A 24,460-nucleotide genomic window follows, 5' to 3' on the forward strand; every position below is an offset into this window, starting at 1 on the left:
CCCATACCTGTTCCAACCCCCATGCAATCTGTTTCTAATAATGTCTATCAAGCTACCTCCCATCCATAATCCCAAATACTTGCTAGTTATTATCATCTGGGACAAGTCTCCTTCCATGCCAGACATGTGCTTCTCCTCCTCTTAACCCATGGCCCAGCCTTCTCTTCCTCCCCAATTCTCAAGTCTCTCTCCCTCCCAAGATTCTCTATGTCTCCCCAAGCCCTGGACCCATAACCACACCTAACTATTTTCCTTGCCTGGGTGTGAAACTTTTTACTTGTAAAACAGGTTAGGCTCTTAGGCAAGGTACCAGTAGGGCACAGACACAGAAACAGCAAGCAGTAATTAGCATCAAAGTACACTAGACCAACCTCCAACGCAACTTCTTATAATTCCAGTTCAGGAAGATCTGACTCCCTCTTACTGCCTCTTAAACACTGCATTCATGTGAAAATACAAACACAGGACCAGACACATATACATTAAAGTAATATTAAAACCCAATTGTCTTTTCAACCATCCCTGGAGTCTTACTCTGTGGCCCAGAGGAATACCCATCATGTTTTTACATTGCTCCAATTTTATCAGACAGGTTCATGAAATTGTTACCACATATACATGTTTAAAGCACACTGTAAACCATTCATAGCAAAAATCCATTGAGGGTCAGGAGTCCTGGTACATGCCTGTAATCAAGGTAATTTAAAGGTAAAAAGAACAAAATCAGTTCATGATAATTATTATCTATACCACTAATTTGAGGCCTGCCATCACTATACCAGACTTTTCACCCCCAAAAAAAGAGAGAGACAGCATAAGAGGTTAAGTTTCTTGTCAGGTATGGGAAGCTTGAAGAGATCCATGGTCTTCACTTAATGGTAAAAGGACAGAGCTCAGATTAGAAGGTTCCTCTCTGACTTCCATATATATAGTCTAAACACTATACACATAAAAACAACAACACAAACAGACATGCAAACAAACACATACAAGCATGCTCAAATACAGTGGCACAAAATAACAAGGAGTAATCCATTGGTATTTGCAAGGAATTTTATTAAATTTTCTAGAAATGATCATAATGAGTGAGTTAAGCCAGAAGCAGAAAGACTCAAATGGTATATACTCACTTATATCTGCATATTAGCCCAAGGGGCATGTCCCAAGAAAGCTTTCACTCACCAGGAAACTGAGACAGATGGGAGGACATTCTAGTGGGACTCTATATGAGAGAAGCATGGGAGAATGGCAAAGTAGAAGGATCCAGAGGGTCCTAGAAGCCTACAAGTAGAACATTATGATAGGTAGATTTGGCCACAGGGGTCCTGCTCAAACTAAGGCACCAGCCAAGGACAATACAGGCGGTAAACCTTAAACCCCTACCCAGATCTAGCCAATGGACAGAACACTCTCCACAGTAGAGTGGAGAGTGGGATATTACTTTCTCACATACTCTGGTGCCTCACCTTTGACCATGTCCCCTGGAGGGGGAGACCTGGTGGCATTCAGTGGAAGGACAGCAGGTTACCAAGAAGAGACTTGATGCCCTGTGAACATATACAAGGGGAGGTAATCCCCCTCAGGAACAATCATGGGGAGGGGAATAAGGGGAAAATAGGAGGGAGAGAAGAATGGGAGGATACAAGGGATGGGATAACCATTGAGATTAACCAACAAGAATAAATTAATAAAGGAGGAAAAAAATAAAATAAATAAATAAAAAACAAAAAACATAAATTTTCTTGGAAACCATATGAAGATGTTGGAACCTAAATGCTGTAATTTTCAATCTCCAATTTTAATATTGAAGATGATTTATCTAATAAGAAATCCCAGAGATGCTCTTGTGTCTGGTTATCACTTCTGGCGTTCCACAAATTACACTAAGAAACCAGAGTCACTGGATGGATTCTTTAAGGACTTCATTCATGGAAATGGTGAGTATGCTGTGTAGAATGTGATGAGTGTGAGTGTTGGCCTGGGAAGCTCAAAGTTTCTATAATCATTCTGGTTGTCTCTGAAGCCTGTGGGCTTCATAAACACTGAAAAGTAGATCAACTGAGTGACAAGACATTAGTCCACCCTCTGCCTGCCATATGGTTAAATATCCCAGGTGCTTCAAATCTCCAGAAAATTCAGTACAAAAAAAGCCCACACATTTCAACCAAGTGCTCTATCACCACTTCTAGCCTCACCTCTCCTTTTTCTTCTCTTTTAAATTGCCAAGGCCGTCTTCAAGGGACTATAAATCCAACCAAACCAATACCTATTTTGTCACTCTGTAGAATGTTCACTTATTTGGATGCTGAAGAGTCATAACATGTAAGGTGAAATCATATGTGAGATACAGTTAGTCGGTAGAGGTACTATATGAACAACTATGAGGACGACAGTTAAGGTTCCATCACCCACATAACATGGGAGTGGTTTTTCATAGACGTGTGGCCCTGGTGCTAGAGTATTAGGAAGCAGAGACAGGAGAAGATCTGGCAGTATTAAGTAATTTTTCTTTTGATGTTGTGGAACACCATGACCATGAAAAATTATAGCAGGAAGTTTATTTCTGCTAATAGCTCCAAAGAGATAAGTGACCACGGTAATAAAGCACACAATTGGAAGCTAGAACAAGAAGATGATACCATATTTCCTTAAGCATAAATATGAAACAGAGAGAGGAACCTGGGGGTTTCTAGAGCTTTTGAATCCTCAAAATGCATCTCCATTGTCACTTTTCCTCCATGAAGGTCACATGACCTAAGCCTACTCAAACAGCAGCAGCAAACATCTGACGTTCAAACCACCAAATGTGGGTTGTGGTTGCCAGTATACCTAAAAATTCTAAACCCTGAACTTAAGGAAAAACAATCTTCAAAGGAGTAAGGAAGACAGCAATAGAGGAAGACACATAACTTCTTCCTCTGGCATTTGCCCCAGTGCACACAGGAAAATACACCAAATGCACATATGCACATAGATGTGATAATATACCATAGACACATACATCAATAATTAGCTAACAATATCTTCAACACAAAGGCACACACAAACTTATGTGTTCTGCACAAAGAGTAAGCAGAGTAGAACCTGATACAACCGAGAATAGAGCATATTTTAAAGAGATGTATTAGGAGGAAACAAATGACGGGCTGGAGAAACTGCTCAGCAGTTAAGAGTGTAGACTGATCTTTTAGAGGCCCCAAATAAAGAGCTAAAAACTAATTTGGGCGCTTCACAACTGCCTGTAACTTTAGTGGCAAGGTCCATATAAAAGCCAGCCAGGCCCCATAGTCCCTATAACACAGAAATTGACAGATGGGTACTGGACCCCAGGAAAAGTTGGCTGGCCAGACGTAGAGTAAATTGTCAAATGCTGGGTTCAAATAAAGTGCACATTGGAGTAAATAGAGGAGAAAACTGGGGAAAGACATTTGATGTTAGCTTTCAGGCTCCATATCTATGTATACAGTGCATGTGCTCCTGTACCCCCACACATACTGCACTACACACAAAGGCATACAACTACATACATGTACACAGTAAACACACAATAAGAATTATTTAAAAAGTGCTGAGACTGAGTAGGCAAAACAAAAAAAAATTGTTTAGATGTGGCTAAGAGTATTGTATTAAATCACAGGGTCCCTTTTTGTTTCTGTATGGAGATCCCTGTTTTCTCCACACACATTTGTGCTGATTGAATATTCCAGGAGATTCACTTTTACACCACTTCTGCTTATGTCTTTTAGATCATTAATACAATAGTTATTTAGGCATCATAAATCTCACTATAAACATTTGCAAATATAATTTCAAAATACAATCATATGACTGTAAAAATGCACAATATTTGTTTTCAGTTACAGATTAGATATGTGTGCAGTGGTTATGCCTAGTGAAGAATAGAAAATGGTCCCTGACTTCTTTTTAAATGCTCACTTTATTCATTTATTGTTCATGTATATGCATGTGTGTGATACAGCATGTCTGTGGAGGTTAACATGAGGGATGAGTTTTTTTGTTTTATACTTAGTGGTCAGAGGTATCAAACTCAGGAAATGAGGCTTATCATTAACCAAATGTAATCACTAAGTCATCTATCTGACGAGATCTCCTGATTTTTCTCTTTACTCTTCACATTCTGCTCTCCATGGTACAGTACCATATGGATCGTGGTTTGAGCACACACGTGGCTGGTTGTCCCTGAAAGACAGAGAGAACATCATGCTGCTTAGTTATGAAGAGCTGAAAAAGGTAAGAATCATTCTCATCCTCAACACAGTCTCTCACCACCTTAATCCACACACTATTCTCCATCCTCAGGGTCCCTATTCCACATGTTCTGTCAGGGCTAGGCTTAGGGAGAATCGTAAAAGTGGTCTTTTCTTCCTCCATTAGTGTGCTTCTTGTTTGTCCTCTTTCATGTCCTGGATTCTTCCTTCAGGTCTTTCCAGGCACATCCTGCAACACTACAAAGGCAATATACAGCAAGCCTGTAGCCAACATCAAACTGAGGGACTTGAAAAGGCTGTCCATTCTGTCCATTTCTCTTCAATATAGTACTTGAAGTCCTAGCTAGAGCAGCAAGAGACCTAAAGGAGATCAAGGGGATACCATTAAGAAAGGAAGAAGTTAAAGTCTCCCTATTCACAGATGATATGACAGTATACATCAGAGACACTCAAAATTCTACCAAAGAACTCCTAGAGATGATTTAAAAACTTCATCCAAGTGGCACTATCTAAAATTACCACAAAAAATTCAGTAGCCTTCCTATACACATGTGACAAAAGGGCTGAGAATGCAATTAGGGAAACCACACCCTTCACAATAGCTTCAAATAATATAAAGAGTCTTGGTATAAATCTAACCACGCAAGTAAAAGGCTAGTATGAAAAAGTCAAGCCTTTACACAAGGAAATGGAAATATCTCTCATACTTATTAATTTGGAGAATCAACATAGTAAAATGGCCATGCTACCAAAAGCAATCTACAGATTCAATGCAATCCCTATGAAAATACCAACACAATATTTTACAGAACTGGAAAGATAAATTCTCAACTTCATATAGAAAAAAATAAACCCAGGATAGCTAAAATAATCTTGGACAATAAAAGATCTTCAGAAGGAATCTCCATCCCTGATTTCATGTTGTACTACAGAGAATCAGTAATAAAAACAGCATGATAATGGCATAGAATAGGCCAGTTGACCAATGGAATCTAATTGAAGACCCAGAAACATATCCACACATCTGTGGTCATTTGGATTTTGACAAAGAATCCAAAACCATAAAATAAGAAAAAAGGCAGCATTTTCAACAAATGGTGCTGGTCTAACTGGATATCTACTTGTAAAAAATGCAAATAAATCCATATTTATCACCCTGTAGGAAACTAGTCCAAATGGATTAAAGACCTCAACATAAAACCAGACACACTAAATCTGTTAGAGGAAAAAGTGGGCAAGAGTCTAGAACTCATTGGCACAGGAGACAATTTCTTGAACAGAACACCAACAGTTCAGGATCTAAGATGAACAATTAATAAATGGGGCATCATAAAACTTAAAATCTTCTCTAGGATAAAAGACACTGACAACAGAACAATGTGACAACCAACAGGCTGAAAAGGGCTAATATCCAAAATATATAAAGAACTCAAGAAATTAAACACCATGAAACCAAATAACCCAATTAAAATGGGGTACAGAACTAAACAGAGAATTAGAGGAATATCAAGTGGCTACGAAACACTTAAAGAAATGCTCAACATCCCTAGTTATCAGGGAAATGAAAGTAAAAAAGACTTTGAGATTCTATCTTACATCTATCTAAATGGCAAAGGTCAATAACTCAAATGACAATACATGCTGGTGAGAATGTGGAGAAAGGGGAACACTCCCCCACTGTTGGTGGGAGTGCAAACTTGTACAATCGTTTTGAAAATCAATATGAAACTTTCTCAGAAAATTTGCAATAGTTCTACCCCAAGATGCAGCTGTGCCACTTCTGTGCATATATCTGAAAGATGCTCCACCATACAACAAAGACATTTGCTCAACCATGTTCATAACAGCCTTACTCATAATAGCCAGAACATGGAAACAGCCTAAGTGTTCCTCAACTGAAGAATGGATAAAGAAACTGTGGTACATTTACACAATGGAATACTACTCAGCTACTAAAAACAAGGAAATCTTGAAATTTGCAGACAAATGGATGGCACTAGAAATGATCATCCGAAGTAGACACCTATGGTATATAATAACTTATAAGTGGGGTTTACTCTAACAAATATGTCCTCTGAGAGACTCCACACAATGGGGGAGAGGGACATTTACTGAGACTGGAAGTTGGACACTGGGCAGAGTGCTGAGAGTTGTATGGTGACCTTGCAAGGCCAAAGAGGAAGAGGTTACAAGTAGTACAGAGGACACTGGACAAGCTGAGGTCAGGTAGATGTTAGGGGCGGATGACTCCCCTTTCTAAGGACTAAAGGAGGGAGGGAAAGGGGGCGAGGGAGGGATGGGATCAGAAGATGAGGAAGGAGGAGGTTGCAAATGGAATGTATAGAATTCAAACTACAGAACAAGCAGGTACTTATATTGCTAAGCCCACTACATGAGAATAGCTCTGAAATTGGCTGAAATACAAATGCCTATGCATAGACAAGGCCTCAAGTTGGACACAGATGCTCTATGACTTATCATTAGAGGCAATTCTTAGTATGACATGAAGGAAGATTTGCAGATGTCTTACTTCTGATTATACAACAAGCAGAGAACCAGCCTTAATTTCTCTGTATATCCTGTATACCTCATACAATTATAATGTTAGAACTGTATAATGCTTGTCAGAAATTATGTTTTCAGAAAAAAAAACACCTAGACACTGATGCTGGATCAGACCTGATAGGATTCATTGCTCTCAGCATGCTGCACACTGACATTCTGCATCCTCCAGTTTCCAGTCTGGGTGCCTCAGTCACTGTCACCCATCATAATTGGACAGCGTCCAGGACAGCATTGAGGAAAGCATCTGATCCCAATTGATCCAGCATTTCATACTGTCCCACACAGGACTTATATGAAGCCTGGAATTTCTCACCATTTAGAAACTGGACCACAAATGCTATCCCTAGTTTATTAACCATTTTTCCCAATTTGGGGGGAATGGGCTTCAAAAGTATTATTTGTCCTAAGTCAGCCTGAAGAAACCTTGAGAGAGTGATGTTCCAGTTCCTTTAAGGGGAGTGGGTAGGTTTCTGTTTGCTTTTTTGTGAAGGAGATGCTTATTTTCATCAGGAGGTGGTTATGAGTTAATATTGGTTTTAGACAGAGAGAAACCCAAGTTGGACTCAGGGACATCTCTCTTTTCCTTTATCTTTCTTTCGTATGTAAGGTGATAGGAGCTGAAAAGAAAGAAAGGGGGATATAGAAATATTGAGGGATGATAGAACAAAATGTAGATTATTGAATCTACTCCTCAACTCAAGGCCTTAACTGTTACTCACAAATAAGGTTATTTTCAATTCATTGGTATAGAATTTTGAATATTGATGCAAATCATTGTCATATAAAAAACTAGTCTAATTTTATCACAAGAATATATATCCAAATCTAACAGATAGATATGATTCTATAGACATATCAGGTAAAATAGTTAAAGTGTTCCAAAGCCTCAGAGACCTACAGAACATGGCATTTAATGATGTTTTAATTATTCTAAAGTTTCTTTGACAAGACAAGTTAATGCCTGGCAACACCCAGCCTACCTCAAAGAAAATTATCAACATCAAAGAACCTCCTTACAGAGTTGGCTTCAAATATGGCAAAGAAGCCACTGGGAAAAATGTCCTTGTTTCTGCCACACATAGAATTCTGCCTAAATGTGGGCAAGAGGAGATGCAGACTGAATCAATGGCCAAACTATGCCAAGACAGGGTACGCAAGTCCTCAATAGTCCCTGCCTTGCAAATATGTATGTCAGAGATATTGGGATAGAAAACAGAAGAAGATGCTCCAACATCATTGAGAGTTGGGTGACCATTCAGGCAGTAAACTATCTCAGTCATTTTTTTTTTTTTTAATTTTAGAAACTGCTAACCTGTACTTCCAGTTCATTCAGGTATTTAAGTTTTATCCCTACTCATGTCTTTGATGGGGTTGAAGACCAGATAGTTTAGTCATATAATTTGGCTTAGTTGGTTAGGGATTAAGATGTTTTTAGATCAAGGTAAATGTTTTCAGTTAATAGAAATGAGATATGCTAGGTATTGATTTCATTCAGAAGTTTAGACCTGATAAGATAGGAAAGATGCTTTCTTCAAGTTTGACAAATACAAAGAACCAAATCATTATGAATGTAACATTTATATAACTTCTGATTGTCTCATAGTTTATTTTATTCATGTGTAAGAATATAAATGTATATGTTAAAATTAACTAAAAATGATAGTATGTAGGTGTTTGGCACTTTTGCTATGACAATGTACATAAGTAAAACCAAATTATTCTCATACTTAACATGGTTCCATAATCTATTGTCTTTATGTGTTTTCAGAACATGTACTAACATAGGACATCTTACACATGGGGAATAATTTACTTATTGTATTTACTTATGTACATATGTATTTGGCAGTACAATTATTTCCCTTTTCAGAAAGCTAAACTGAGGCAAGATACGTACATGCAGTTACAACTCAGTTCTACCACTGGACAATTGCAATTAAATTTTGGTATGTGAAAGATCTTTCAAAAACTTTTGTGAAGTAGGAAAATTATATGCCAAAAAAGTTGGTAGATATAAATCCAACATATAACCAGGTACTATTTTTATTGACATTATTATTGTGATAGTGAAACAATTACTCATTTTATCTCTAGTGTTTCACACAATTCTTAGTATATACTATTTGCCAAATATGCCTATCATGAATGCCTCATAATATTGGCTTTTGAACCTCTTGTCTTTAAAAATATATATGTAGTTGTCTACTAAGATACCATCTCAGTTAATTTTAAGTGACATTTGTTTTCAATTTCTACTTATTTTGACATAATTCTATACACAAACCTACAAATCAATAGAAAACCATCATGATAGACATCACTGGAGTAAAATATGCCATAATGTGATTGGTATAGGAAGGTATTAAAGCCATGAGGATACTTTGTGGACTCCTTATTTTTGCCTTCTATTTATCTCATTCAAAAATTGCACCCTAACACCATTCTCTCCATATCTAGACATTGATTTAAAGAACTGGGTAGAACTGACAGAATTCTGCATAAAAATAGGCAAGCTTGGATTCAGGCAGAGTCAATATTCAACTTCTGCCAAGACAGGGTAAGCAAGTCCACAATAGTTCCTGCCTCACAAATATGTAAGTCAGATATATGGGACCATAAGGCTGAAGATGATTCTCCAAAGTTATAGAGAGTTTTGGGTGACTGTTTAGGCAGCAAACTCTCTCTGCCATATTTTTTAACTTTGGAAGCTGCTAACCTGCACATCCTGTTTTCTCAGCTAATTGATTTTATTCTTTCTCAAGTCTTGGATGTGTGTGAAGACCAAATAGTTTAGTATCACAAGTAAGCTTAGTTATTTAGGGGTTAAGATGTTTTTAGGTCTAGATAGATGTTTTAAGTACTTTGAGATAAGATATGACAGATATTGGGATATATTCAGAATTTTAGACCCATCAAGATAGGAAAAATTTTTTCAAGGTTGCGAAATACAAATAGCCAACACATTCTGAGTGTATTAATATAATTTCTGATTTTTGTGGTTCTTCTTGATGTATGTAGTTTATTTTACATATATGTAATTATATAAGTATATATGTAAAAAATAAAAAATGTTTAAAATCAAAATTTTTACTGCATATGGTGGTAATGCAGAGCAGATTCCACTTGCACTTTGGGTTGTAAATATTTCTGTGCTAGGTTTGTAATAATTACCTAGTGGGTGAGAACCATTCCTGGTCCAGTATAAACACTTGAGTGCCTATCCCCAGCACCTACATAAAAGTTTAGGAATGGCTATACATACGGCAGAAAACATAACTGATCTCAGGAATTCAATGACCAGGCAGCCTAACTAAAGCAGAAAGAGCTTCAGGTTCAGGAAGAATCTGTCTAAAGATAGTAAGGCAAAGACTAGTAGAAGAAAACACTCAATGATGGTATTAGGCATTTTTGCCTATGGGCACATTCACATGTGCACTAATGTACATGCTACACACACATATGTACACACACAAGAACACATATACATTAACACACACACACACACACACACACACACACACACACACGTGCATCTCAAAAAACAGGATACTTCCCATGAGCTAGCATGAGAAGGTAGTTGGCCTCACTCATGGTCATACTCCAGCCTCAGCCTCACTCAAAGAGAGATCAAAGGCCTTACTGAAGGCTACTCTCCTGTGCTTCTATTGGCTCAGCTTGGTGTTCTGGAGACACAGTGTCATGGATCCAGGCTAGTCTCAAACTTACTATGCACCTGAGGATGCTCTTGAACTACGCATTCTTCTGGTTTCACCTATATCACATTATTAGCAAATATTTTTTACATTTAATTTTTACTTATTTATTATGAAAGTGTGTGTTTGTATGCATTTGAAAATGTTGGCTCTTGTGATTAGGTATTTAATTTTGAGAGAGTGAGAGAGAAAGAGACAGAGAGAAAGAAAGAAAGAACAAAAGAAAGAAAGAGAAGAGAAGAGAAGGAGAGAGAGATAGAGTTCATAAGTTTTTTTCTTTGAGTATCAATACTTCCAGAAAAAAAGAGTATTGATTCTTCAGAATTGATATTATATGCAGATGTGAGCTATCTTATATGTGCTATGGAAACAAATCCAATCATCCCTAAGAACTGTATGTACTAATCCATCTCTTAGCCCATTTATTCTTTAAAAAGCTATTAGTATTTTGTGTGTGTTTGTGCATGTGTGTGTGTATGTCAAGTGTATATGTGTGTGTCTCTGAAAGTGCATATGTGTGTGGATGTGGATATAATATGTGTACATGCATGTGTGTTAGTGTGTGTTTTCATATGATTGTGTGCATATAAAGTTTATGTGTTAAACAGTGTATGTTTGGGGTGCACATGTGGAAGTTAGAAAAGAACTGAAGGAGTCTCTTCTCTCTCTGGTTCTCCGTCCTCCTTGAACCTTTTCATCCTTTCCTTGCTTACTTCCCTTTGTTGCTCCTCTTTCTATTTATCCTTTGATTTCCTTCCTCCTAACTTCCTGTCTCTGCTGTCATTCAGGTTCACATCCACACGGGTATTTTTGTTTTCCTTTAGGACCCTAGGAGTGCCATCAAGAAGATCTGTGAGTTTCTAGGAAAGACATTGGAACCAAGGGAACTGGATCTGGTGGTAAAGAACAGCTCCTTCCAAGTCATGAAAAAAAACAGGCAGCCTGAGAACAACACTCTAACTCATAAGGAAACCCATTTTTTACTTGTGAGAAAAGGTATAGAAACGCTGTAGTTCTGATATGCCTCTGAATGCATGAGGCCTTTCTTGCAATTGGGAAAGATGCTAAGACAAGGTGTGTGTATGTGCCAGCTTATTTTATATATTTTTCTATTCATGTTTATGCAGCTTGTGTTTATATTCATGCGTGTGTATGTGTGAAGGAATGACTTTGGTGTTTGGTGCATGTTCTCTCTCATATGGGAATCTGTGCTTTTGCTGCTTATGTGATTTATATGTAGTAATATGGGTGGGTATATGTCATAAAACTAGAAATAAAACTACAAGAAAATGAAGGGGAGCTAAAATGCTTACCATTTTATCTGTTGAGGGAAGATCTTTAGCTGAGCCCACAGCATGGGTGATTCCAGTCCCTCTGTCTAGCCATCTTACACAGGGGATCCTAAGTCTCTTTCCTCAAAAACTGAGATTACAGGTTATTACCATGTCTGATCTGCTTTTAAGTGAGATATGTGGGTTTTTACTCCAGTTCTTTTTGCTTGATTGGAAGATGATTCATGCACTGAGACATCACTTCCCCAAATTTAACGTTTTATCTCTTGAAATTTTAAAATACAAAGTGCAACATTCCATTGTGGTGTGGTAATCATAATTTATTTCCATTACTACTCCTTCTCTCTTCTTTCCCAACTTGTATTCTTCCAAAGGCAGTGCACTCAGTTCAGCTTTCATATATTTCGTGTCCAACTTTCTCCTCAGATACTCTTTCTTCTTTTGTGGTTTCATTTCTAGTTTTATAATTTATACCCACTCTCATTCCTATATGAATAGATAAATAACCAGCAAAAGCCCAGCTCTCCATATAAGAAGGAAATGCAGCATTTGTTTTTCTGAATGTTATTACCATACATAATTGTTTCTAGATATATTTAGTTTTCTTCAAATTTCATTTTTCTTTGTGGCTCAATACATCACCACCATATGTTACTGCATTTTTTCACTCTCTGCTCATCTGCTGAAGACATCTATGATTGTGCCATTTCCTTGATACTTTGAATAGTATAACAAAAGACATTGAAGTAAAATATTTCTCTTTCTGCATAAAGAATTCTTCGCATATATTCCCAAGAAGTGTGCATCTAAGTCATATTGCAGGTCTATTTTGCATTGTTTGGAAATATGCATAGTGAAATTCATATTAGCCACACAGGTTTGCACACTCACATTTTACATTGCACATTACATCACAGGGAGAATAAGGTTCCCTTTACTGCATAATTTTACCAGCTATTGCTCCCCTTCATCATGAACATTCTGCCTGGGACATGATAGTTTCTCCAAGTAATCTAATTTGCATCTTCATGATGGCTAAAGATGTTCAGCACTTCCAAAAAAACTTGTCAGTCATTTGTATTTTGAGAATTGAGAGTTAATTTTAACCGCTAACCATATATAGACAAGCACTGTGGGTTTGTAGGTATATATCAACACTAATTATTGTCATCCAGACATATCCTTGCATGTCTTTATCTGGGATTATTTTAAAACAACTGATGTATGTTTCAGCCACTTCAAGGATGTTTATTGAGTGTGGGAGAAAAAAATAAAAATCAAGCTGGAGATAGAAATATTAGTGTCAACATATGTATGAAGTAGCCTAGAGCATGCTCCAGAGCATAAACACATAAAAATAAAAAAGCAATACAAAGAATTGACTATGGGGTTCTTTAAGACATCTTCAATGGCTAGATGGAGGAAGAGGAATCAGGAATTAAAGTTATCCTTTGGAACACAACTAATTTGAAGCCTTTTTCAGTATCTGAGACACTATCATAAAACAGAGAAAAACAGTAAAATAACAATCAACAAGAGAAAATTAAACACACACACACACACAAACACACATGAGAGAGAGAGAGAGAGAGAGAGAGAGAGAGAGACAGACAGACAGACAGACAGACAGACAGACACACACACACACACACACAGGGAGGGACAGAGACAGAGATAGAGACAGAAAAAGAGAGACAGAGACAGAGAGACAGACAGACAGAGAGAGAGAGACAGACAGACAGACACAGAGAGAGAGAGAGAGAGAGAGAGAGAGAGAGAGAGAGAGAGAGAGAGGGAGAGAGAGGCAAAACAAAAAGAACCAGATAAATCATTGTATAAATAAACATCATGCTATGAAAGCACACACTTCCTGTTCTCAGTGAACTCACTTTGGGTTTGGGATGTAGTCCACTTGTCAAAGTGCTTTCCTAGAATGGATGTATCCCTGGTTTTTATCCTAAACACTGCATAAATGTAGCAAGGTACAGTCTGCACCTAATCTCAGCACTAAGCAGGTGAAGAATTTAGGATAAGGAGTTTAAGGATATCTTTAGCTACATAGGAACTTTTAAATCACAGTGAACCACATGAGATCCTGTCCTCAAAAAAACTTTACAAAAGGGCTAAGGAGATTGCTCCGTAGTTAAAAATGTTGTCTACCAAGCTTGATGAACTGAAACCCAATTCATAGAAGTAGAACTGAGTCCTCAAGGTTTTATTCCATTCTCTCCATGCAGGCACCATGGCACCTGCCCACTTACATACATACAGATGCACACACAAGCAAATAAAAATGAATTATAATAATTATCACAACAAAAAGCTACCCCCTTCTCCCAATGAATCCGCTTTTGCATTTAATTTATTCTTAATGTATGGATGTTTTGCTTTCAGATATATTTGTATACTACATATGTGCAGTGTCCACATAGGCTGAGAAAGGCACTGGGTTCCCTTTAATTAGAGTTACACTAATTTGTAAGCCTTCATGACAGTTCTTGAGTGTGAAGACAGGACCAATGGAGGCAAATATGATTTAATTTCTTAAATCTTGATATATCTCACTGGGACTAGAATCCACATTTGAAGTAACAATTCATAGATACAATTCAAGTATCTGAGAAGATAAGCCATTGCAGAAACACACTAGATCCTTACAAATGACAGACCTGATGCAACTCAGTTGACCAGACAAACAAAATATTAAATATTACTGCCCAACCTTCAAGGCCCAGTTAGGCCCTTTATGTCTCAGGACCATGATGTTTCATCATCTGTATGGGATCATTTATCCTGGCCTGTAACATCATCCTCCTAGGTAGAAGCTGCTCCTATCATTTCACACCCAGCTAATATGTAGGACTGAGAGCTGAGGCTGTAGAGGGTTAAGAATTCAGGACATCTGAGATGGAATTCAGAGGGACTTTCTGAGAAGCCATTCACTCACACAGTACAGCATGTTATAGTGAAATGGGTTAGAGAATGGAGACAGAGAATGCAGAGCAGTTTACTAGGGGAAAGAACAACATACCTTGGCATGTGCTCTACAAGGTAGATCTATGGGAACCAGCTTAAACCACTGACAGGTGACTTTGGCATCATTCTGGAAAGCTATGTGGCTCTTCTGTAGTCACTTTTGATATCTCTTACCTCACCTGCAACCACTTTGTATTATCTTCTCTTGTGTTTCTGACATTTCTGTGGATTTGAGTATAGGAGTTCTTCGGTAATATTGAGAGGAAGTATGAAAGTGGCCTTAGCTCTAATGAGCTTTATTTAAAACCTGGTGCCATCCTCACACTAGATTTTTCACATAAAAAAAAAACAGAAAAGCTACCCATAGAAGGAGGAATTATTTCACATTTTAAGACCAGGTATATGCGTGATTATCATGCTTTTTGCTTTTTAATTTATATGTATGGGTGTTTTCTCTTCTTGTAAATCGGTGTACCATGTGCATATGCGGCCATGAAGGCAAGTAGAGGACACCAAATACTTCGGAACTGGAAATAGAGATAATTGTGACTGCCATTTGAGTGCTAGAAACAGAACACTAATAACATGGAAGAATATTTAGTGCTATTAACTCTTCGATAATCCTGCAAACTCTTAATTTTTAAATTAATTATTTTTATTCATGTATATCTATGTGTAAAAACGTGCATGCTACTTGCATTCAGGAACCTAAAATGCCAGGAGAGAAATTCAATTTCCTGAAGCTATCAATATAGGAACTTGTAAGGTGCCCAGCTTGGGTACTTCAAACTAAACTCAGTTCCTTTGCCAGATATATGAGTGCCTTATCTCTTGAATCACCTCCCCAGTCCATGCTTTTATTGTTTTTACATAGCTCTTGGGAAATGGTTTTTCTCTCAGGATATATCTAAATCAAATTTCTCACAGCTTCATAAGCATAAATAGTAGTTTTAAATTACCTCGATTTTGACTCTTTTTGGAGACAATGTCTATGCGCATTTGGGTAGTTTATTAAGTTATTTTGATATTTAATACAATGTTTATGCATACTCAGAAGATAAGCGACCTCTGACCTATGCTCCATGCTCCTCACTGGGGAATTATAGGAAGGGATCTACACTAATCCTTCCTGAATGAAATACTGAATCCTGAATTCATGGACAGTACTGCATTGCTGAGCTATGACCCCACTTCTTAGAGACAGTGCCTTTCCAAAGACAATTAAGTTAAATGAGAAGATGTGGGGACTAGGAGACTATGCACATTGAACAAGTGTTTTTAAATATATTTTATTAATTTATTCATAGTACATCTAAATTGTTATCCCATCCCTTGTATCCTCCCATTCCTCCCTCCCTCCCATTTTCCCCTTACTCCCCTCTCCTATGACTGTGACTGAGGGTGATTTCTTCCCCCTGTATATGCTCATAGGTTATGAAGTCTCTTCTTGGTAGCCTGCTATCTTTCTTCTGAGTGCCAACAGGCCTTCTCATCCAGGGGACATGGTCAAATGTGGGGCACCAGAGTTCGTGTGAAAGTCAGACCCCACTCTCCACTCAACTGTGGAGACTGTTCTGCCCATTGGCTAGATCTGGGTAGGGGTTCGACGTTTACTGCAAGTATTGTTTTTGGCTGGTGCCATAGTTTAAGCAGGATTCCTGGGCTCAGATCTGCACATCATAATGTTCTTCTTGTAGCTTTCTTGGAACCTCTGGACCCTTCTATTTCCCCATTCTCCCATGCTTCTCTCACCTAGAGTCCCAATAGAATTTCCTCCCCTCTGTCTCACTTTCCTGGTAAGTGAAGACTTTTCTGGGACATATGCCTGGGGCTAGACTCCAGATATAAGTGAGAATATACCATTTGACTCTTCCTGTTTCTGGGTTAACTCATTCATTATGATCATTTCTAGTTCCATCCATTTGTCCACAAATTTTGAGAATTCCTTGTTTTTAATAGCTGAGTAGTATTCCATAGTGTAAATGTACCACTGTTTCTTTATCCATTCTTCTACTGAGAGACAATTAGGCTGTTTCCATGATCTGGCAATTATGAATAACGTTGCTATGAATATGGTTGAGCAAATTTTCTTGTTGTGTGCTGAAGCATCTTCTGGATATATTCCAAGGAGTGGAATAACTGAATCTTAAGGAAGCCTTATTCCCAGTTTTCTGATATAGTGCCAGATAGATTTCCAAAGTGGCTGTACTAGTTTGCATTCCCACCAACAATGAAGGAGTTGAACAAGTGTTTTTAAAAGAGGAAGTATTCATAAGGAAACAACTAAAATGAAGTGACGGCACAGGAAAAAGACAGTCATATACAGGCCAAGTGGAAAAGCCTGAAACAGATTTGTCCCTGGTGCTCTAAACAGGAACAAACCCCAGGAAACAACAGATCTCAGATTTCTACTTGCTTTAATTTTCTACAACAAACACGTACTTTTTATTTCACAAAGACTATTGCATATTTTTGTGGGAAAGAACATTTGAACTCTGGAAGGAGTTTTAAAGACAAGAAAATATGAATGTTTATGTCTGTGGGAATTATACAATTTTCAGTTAGATTGGAAACATTACGTATCCATGTAGAAATATTTACATAGATAAATTAGGGGATAGACTGGACCTCAAACCTATCACAAAATCCACTTCTATATTCTTCTCTATGTTTTCCAGGCATCGTTGGGGACTGGAAGAGTCACTTCACAGTAGCCCAGGCTGAAGAATTCGATAAAATATTTGAGAAGAAGATGGCAGACTTTCCTAAAGAGCTTTTTCCATGGGAATAGTATAAAGTATATGAATCTTTCAGGGATACTTCATATGTTCTGTTATCCTTGAACATATATATGGCTTAGCATTATGGTATAAAATCTACATTTTTTAACTCAAAACTTTAATTGCCAAATATCATGGTGGTGAAATGACTCACAGAGTTAAAACACTTGCCTCCAAACATGAGAACGTGAGTTTAATTCTGACACCAAGATGATAGTAGGCAACCAAAAGTTGTCCTCTGACTTACACATATACAACATGATGGCACCAACCAACAAATAAATAAATTAATGTAATTTTAAAATCTTATTAATTTTCAAAAACAGAATAATGATGCTCATACAATTATTGTTCCTAATTTGTCAAAAATTTTAGTCAAGAAATAAAATATAGAAACAATGAATATTGTTTTTCATTTTCTTCCATATGTCTCTGCAATTTTTATTACATTTTTTCTTGCATATGTAAGTCTACAGTTACTTTTATTCTCTAGCTCTGTGATATTGGATGTCATTTTTCATGATGACATAGGAAATGTAGTGAAATTAGCACTCTTCTTTTGGCAGAGTACTGGAATGACCATTTGGTATGATCCTGTATTCCTACAAAATAATAACTTGTATTCCACATTGTGAAAAGTATTGGCAAATACAGTTGAATTTATTCATATGTGTACACTACTAGTAAGATACTTAATATAACATATCTGAATATAGTCCACAATTAAGCTTATTTGTATATGGATTTAGATGTTTTTAGGTCTAGGTAAATGTTTTAAGTTGATAGAGATGAGACATGATAGATATTGATTTACATTCAGAATTTTAGACTCACCAAGACCAGAAAGATGTTTTCTTCAAGGTTGCCAAATTCAAGAAGCCAAAACATTCTGAATGTAACATTTTTATAATTGCTGATAGTTTCATGGTTCATCTTGGTGTATGTAGTTTATTATACTTTGTGTAATAATATAAATGTACATATAAAAGTGAAAAATAATAGGAAAAAATTAGAAAAGAATAAGAACATAAAGAGCTACTTTTTGCTACAGTGAACAGATTGAAGTAAAAGAAGAAAAAGTTATGTCAAACAGAGCTAAATACACAGAATTGATATTGAGTCCCGTTTAGGCAGCCTGGGAATTAGTCATTGCTTACTCACTAAATAAAAAACATGAGGAGGTCCAAGATGGCCGCGAGCAGTGTGGACCGTGTTTGAAAGCTCCAGTGAACAATTCAGGGAATTACACAGATTTCTGAGCCAGGAACACTAAGGTCCCCACACCACGGCAGCAGAAGTGCTCCACGGTTCGCAGTGACCAGGGTGCAGAGGACCTGCTTGCCCCTGCACACGGGAGGAGCGTAGATTTTCTCGGATCAGAGCAGCAGCGGCAGAGACAGCAGTGCCACCAGTGGCACCAGCGCCACCAGCGGCTCCAGCGACACCAGCAGCGGTGGCTGAGGTTTGCAGCTCAGAGCCTTCCAGTGGAGGCGATTGGTGTGGTGAACAGTGGGAGTTGCTGTGGGAGAGGGGACTCTGGACAGGATTTGGGTTGTGTGGTGCCTTGAGACCCAAACTGGACTCAGCAGACAGTTCAGCCCCAGAGTCCTGGGTTTGCTCAGTGAGCTGTGCCGTGTAGAAGCTGGCTCAGCTCAGCAAGGAATTTTGCCCAAGGCACAGCTCCCCTGCTGTGACGCAAGCTGGGCGGAGCACTCACTTCCACCCTAGGTGCTTGCTCAGCGCAGTCGCAGTTTCCCTGCTGTGACCCGAGCTGGGCAGAGCGCTCACTTCCACCAGGTGCTTGCTCAGCGCAGTCGCAGTTTCCCTGCTGTGATGCAAGCTGGGCGGAGCGTTCAATTCCACCAGGTGCTTGCTAAGCGCAGTCGCAGTTTCCCTGCTGTGATGCAAGCTGGGCAGAGCGCTCACTTCCACCAGGTGCTTGCTCAGCGCAGTCACAGTTTGCCTGCTGTGCTGCAAGCTGGACGGAGTGCTCACTTCCACCCTAGGCGCTTGCTCAGTGCAGTCGCAGTTCGCCTGCTGTGGCAGATGGTTCAGGCCTTGAGAAACTAGCTGAGCTCAACGTGTGGTTCGGGCCCAGTATCCCTGGCTGGACATGGCAGGGAACCCAAAAGGCTGTGGATACCAGAACCTGATCCAACGCTCATTCAGAGACCCAGAACAATTGCAGGAACCACAGCAAAGGGGAGCTGAGGATCACTGGCTGTGAGAGCCCAAAAAGACAGGGCTAACCTCCTGACATCCACACCAGTGAAGTATCAGGGCTTCCAGCCTACGGAAATCATGAGAAAACAAGTGAATCTATCATGAGACTCCCTCCACCCAACTCTGGAAGTTACCCAACAAAAACAGAGATGGCAAGATGTCTAAAGGACAGCGTAAAAGCATATGCAAGAAACCCCAAAACAACATGGCGTCTCCAGTTCCCAACTATCCCAAAGAAAACAACGCAGAGAACTCAAATACAACAGAAACACAAGAAAATGACCTCAAATCCTTGGTAATGAGGATGATAATGGAGAAAACAAATAAAATTCAAAATCAGATACAGGAAGAAGCAGCCAAGCAGGTGTGAGACATAAAAGAAGCACATAGAGTGGAACTGGAAAATTTTCAGGAAAATGTAAACAACCAGATGAAAGAAATAAAAAAATTCTGTTCAAGATATGAAGATGAAAATGGATTCAATGATAAACACACAGACAGAAGAAAAACGAGAATGTGAGGCCTCAAAGAAGAAGGCGAATGACACAGTGCTGAGCTTTTCTAACAGAATCCAAGAGATGGAAGAACGAATCTAAAGTCTAGAAGATACAATCACAAATCTTGAAGCAACGATTAAAAAAATGCCAAATCTGGAAAACTCCTGACACAAAACATCCAAGAAATTAAGGACACCATGAAAAGAAGAAATCTGAGGATAATAGGCATTGAAGAAAGAGAAGATATCAGACTCCAAGGCACAGAAACTCTTCTCAACAAAATCATAGAAGAAAATTTCCCCAATCTAAAGAAAGAGATGCCTATAAACATACAAGAGGCATACAGAACACCAAATAGAATTGACCAGAAAAGAAAAACTGCCCGTCACATAATAATCAAAACACAAAACATACAGAACAAAGAAAAAATACTAAAAGCTGCAAGGGAAAAGGGCCAAATAACATTTAATGGCAAACCTATCAGAATTACACCCGACTTCTCAGCAGAGACCATCAAAGCAAGAAGGGCCTGGACAGAGACCTGCAAACCCTAAGAGACCACAGATGCCAGGCCAGACTACTTTACCCAGCAAAACTATCAATAACCATTGATGGAGAAACCAAAATATTCCATGACAAAACCAAATTCAAACAGTACCTATCCACAAATCCAGCTTTACAAAAGGTACTAGGAGGAAAACTCCATCCCAAAGGGGCAAGCTACAACCAAAACTACTCAGGAAATAGATAACTATACCATGGCAAAAACACAACTACACAAACGCTCGACTGGAACCAACATCAAAATTAAGACTCTTAATAGTAACTGGTCATTAATATCTCTCAACATCAATGGTCTCAATTCTCCAATAAAAAGAAACAGACTAACTGAATGGGTACATAAACAGGATCCAACATTCTTCTGCATTCAAGAAACACATCTCACCCATAATGATAGGCATTACCTGAGGATAAAAGATTGGAAAAAAGTATTCCAAGCAAATGGTCACAAGAAGCAAGCAGGCATAGCCATTTTAATATCGAACAAAGTAGACTTTCAACCAAGATTAATCAAAAGGGATGAGGATGGACACTTCATACTCATCAAAGGTAAAGCCAACCAAGATGACATCACAATTCTGAACATCTATGCTCCCAATACAAGGGCACCCACATTTGTAAAAGATCTGCTAAAAAAGGCTTAAACCACACATCGATCCCCACACAATAATAGTGGAAGACTTCAACACCCCACTCTCACTGAAGGACAAGTCATTGAAACAGAAACTAAGCCGAGAAATAACATCATTAACCAATGCCATTGGTCAAATGGATCTAACAGATATCTATAGAACCTTTCACCCAAACAAGAAAGAATATACCTTCTTCTCTGCACCCCATGGAACCTTCTCAAAAATTGATCACATCGTAGTTCACAAAGAAAGCCTCAACAGATACAAGAGGATTGAAATAATACCTTGTATCCTATCAGATCATCATGGGCTTAGGCTGCAATTCAACAACAACAGAAATAACAAAAAGTCTACACGTATGTGGAAACTAAACAACTCTCTGCTAAATGACACCTGGGTCAGGGAAGAAATAAAGAAAGAAATCAAGGAGTTTCTGAAATTCAATGAAAATGAAGGAACAACATACCCAAATTTGTGGGATACATTGAAAGCAGTGCTACGAGGAAAATTCATAGCACTAAGTGCCATTAAAAAGAAATTGGAAGCATCGCACATAAGCACCTTAATGACACAACTGGAAGCCCTAGAAAAAAAAAGAAGCAGAAATACCCAAAAGGAGTAGACGTCTGGAAATAATCAAACTCAGGGGTGAAATTAACAAATTAGAAACTAAGAAAACAGTCCAAAGAATCAACAAAACCAAGAGCTGGTTCTTTGAGAAAGTCAACTAGATAGACAGACCATTAGCCAAACTAACTAAAAGGCAGAGAGACAGTATTGAAATCAACAAAATCAGAAATGAAAAGGGAGACATAACAACAGACACTGAAGAAATACAAAAAAATCATAAGATCCTACTTTGAAGGCATATATGCCACAAAATTTGAGAATCTAAGGGAAATAGATGATTTTCTTGATCAATTTCACTTGCGAAAGTTGAGTGAAGAACAGATAAACAAGCCAAATAGTCCCATTTCCCCTAAAGAAATTGAAGTAATCATTGATAGTCTCCCAACCAAAAAAAGCCCAGGGCCAGATGGTTTCAGCGCAGAATTGTACCAGACCTTCAAGAACGAGCTAATACCGATATTCTTCAAGCTACTCCAAAAGATAGAAAGGGATGGAACATTACAAAATTCATTTTATGAGGCTATAGTCTCATTGATACATAAACCTAACAAAGACTCAACAAAGAAAGAGAATTTCAGACCAATTTCTTTGATGAACATCGATGCAAAAATACTAAATAAAATACTTGCAAAACGAATACAAGAGCACATCAAAGATATCATTCATCATGACCAAGTAGGCTTCATTCCAGGCATGCAGGGATGGTTTAATATACGGAAATCCATCAATGTAATCTACCACATTAACAAACTGAAAATAAAAAACCACATGATCATCTCTTTGGATGCAGAGAAAGCATTTGGTAAAATCCAACACCCATTCATGTTTAAAGTTTTAGAGAGATCGGGAATACAAGGCACTTTCCTCAACATAATAAAGGCTATATATAGGAAGCCAATAGCCAAAATCAAAGTAAATGGTGAAATACTCAAGGAAATTCCTCTAAAATCAGGAACAAGGCAAGGCTGCCCACTCTCTCCATATCTCTTCAATATAGTACTCAAAGTTCTAGCCAGAGCAATAAGACAACAAAAGGAGATCAAGGGTATTCAAATGGGAAAGGAGGAAGTCAAATTATCCCTATTTGCAGATGATATGATAGTCTACATAAGTGACCCTCAAAATTCCACCAGAAAACTCCTATAGCTGATAAACAACTTCAGCAAATTGGCTGGATAGAAAATTAACTCAAAAAAGTCTGTAGCCTTCCTATACACAAATGACAAGCTTGCAGAGGAAGAAATTAGGAAAACTACACCCTTCACATTAGCCACAAGCAATATAAAGTACATAGGAGTTACTCTAACTAAGCAAGTGAAGAACTTGTTTGAAAAAAATTTCAAAACTCTAAAAAAAGAGATTGAAGATGACATGAGAAGATGAAAGGATCTTCCTTGCTCATGGATCGGGAGAATTAACATAATAAAAATGGCCATCCTACCAAAAGCAATCTACAGATTCAATGCAATCCCTATCAAAATACCTACACAATTTTTTAAAGACATTGAAAGTTCAATTCTGAACTTCATATGGAAAAACAAAAAACCCAGAATAGCTAACACAATCCTGTACAATAAAAGGTGCTCTGGAGAAGTCTCTATACCTGATCTCAAACTGTACTATAAAGCAATAGTAATTAAAACAGCATGGTACTGGCACAGCAACAAGCTGGTTGATCAGTGGAATCGAATCGAAGACCCAGATATGAATCCACACACATATGGTCACTTGATTTTCGACAAAGAAGCCAAATCCATTCGAAGGAAAAGGGATAGCATCTTCAACAAATGGTGCTGGTCTAACTGGACATCTATGTGTAAAAAAATGCAGCTGGACCCATATTTGTCACCTTGTACAAAACTCAAATCCAAGTGGATTAAAGACCTCAACATAAAACCAGAGACACTAAGTCACTTAGAAGAAAATGTGGGAAAGAGCCTGGAACATATTGGCACAGGAGACAACTTATTGAACAGAACACCAACAGCCCAGACATTAATGTCAACAATTAATAAATGGGACCTCATGAGGCTGAGAAGCTTCTGTAAGGCAGGAGACACTGTCAAGAGAACAAAGAGACAGCCTACAAACTGGGAAAAGATCTTCACCAACCCTACATCTGACAAAGATCTAATATTCAAAATATATAAAGAGCTCAAGAAATTAAACACCACCAAACCAAATAACCCAACTGAGAAATGGCGCTTGGAACTAAACAGAGAATTCTCAACAGAGGAATATCAAATGGCTGAGAAACACTTAAGGAAATGCTCAAACTCCTTAATCATCAGGGAAATGCAAATCCAAACAACTGTGAGATTCCATCTTACACCCATCAGAATGGCTAAGATCAAAAATTCAA

General features: G+C 38.1%; 1 protein-coding gene across 1 annotated transcript in view; it reads left to right on the forward strand.

Annotated features, from left to right (window-relative positions):
• LOC311591157 (3-beta-hydroxysteroid sulfotransferase-like) overlaps nt 1-17,945 on the forward strand; it is a 35,666-nt gene extending 17,721 nt beyond the window's left edge. Inside the window, exons 3-6 of the mRNA XM_084770525.1 lie at nt 1,811-1,937; nt 4,157-4,251; nt 11,332-11,503; nt 17,454-17,945. Coding sequence (XP_084626651.1) covers nt 1,811-1,937; nt 4,157-4,251; nt 11,332-11,503; nt 17,454-17,566 — 507 coding nt within the window. The 3' untranslated portion in view covers nt 17,567-17,945. The remainder of the gene's footprint in view (nt 1-1,810; nt 1,938-4,156; nt 4,252-11,331; nt 11,504-17,453) is intronic.
• Nucleotides 17,946-24,460: the final 6,515 nt, after the last annotated feature.

The sequence above is a fragment of the Acomys minous genome (assembly GCF_964271855.1).
Source record: "Acomys minous genome assembly, chromosome: 20".
In the NCBI taxonomy this organism is placed as follows: Eukaryota; Metazoa; Chordata; class Mammalia; order Rodentia; family Muridae; genus Acomys; species Acomys minous.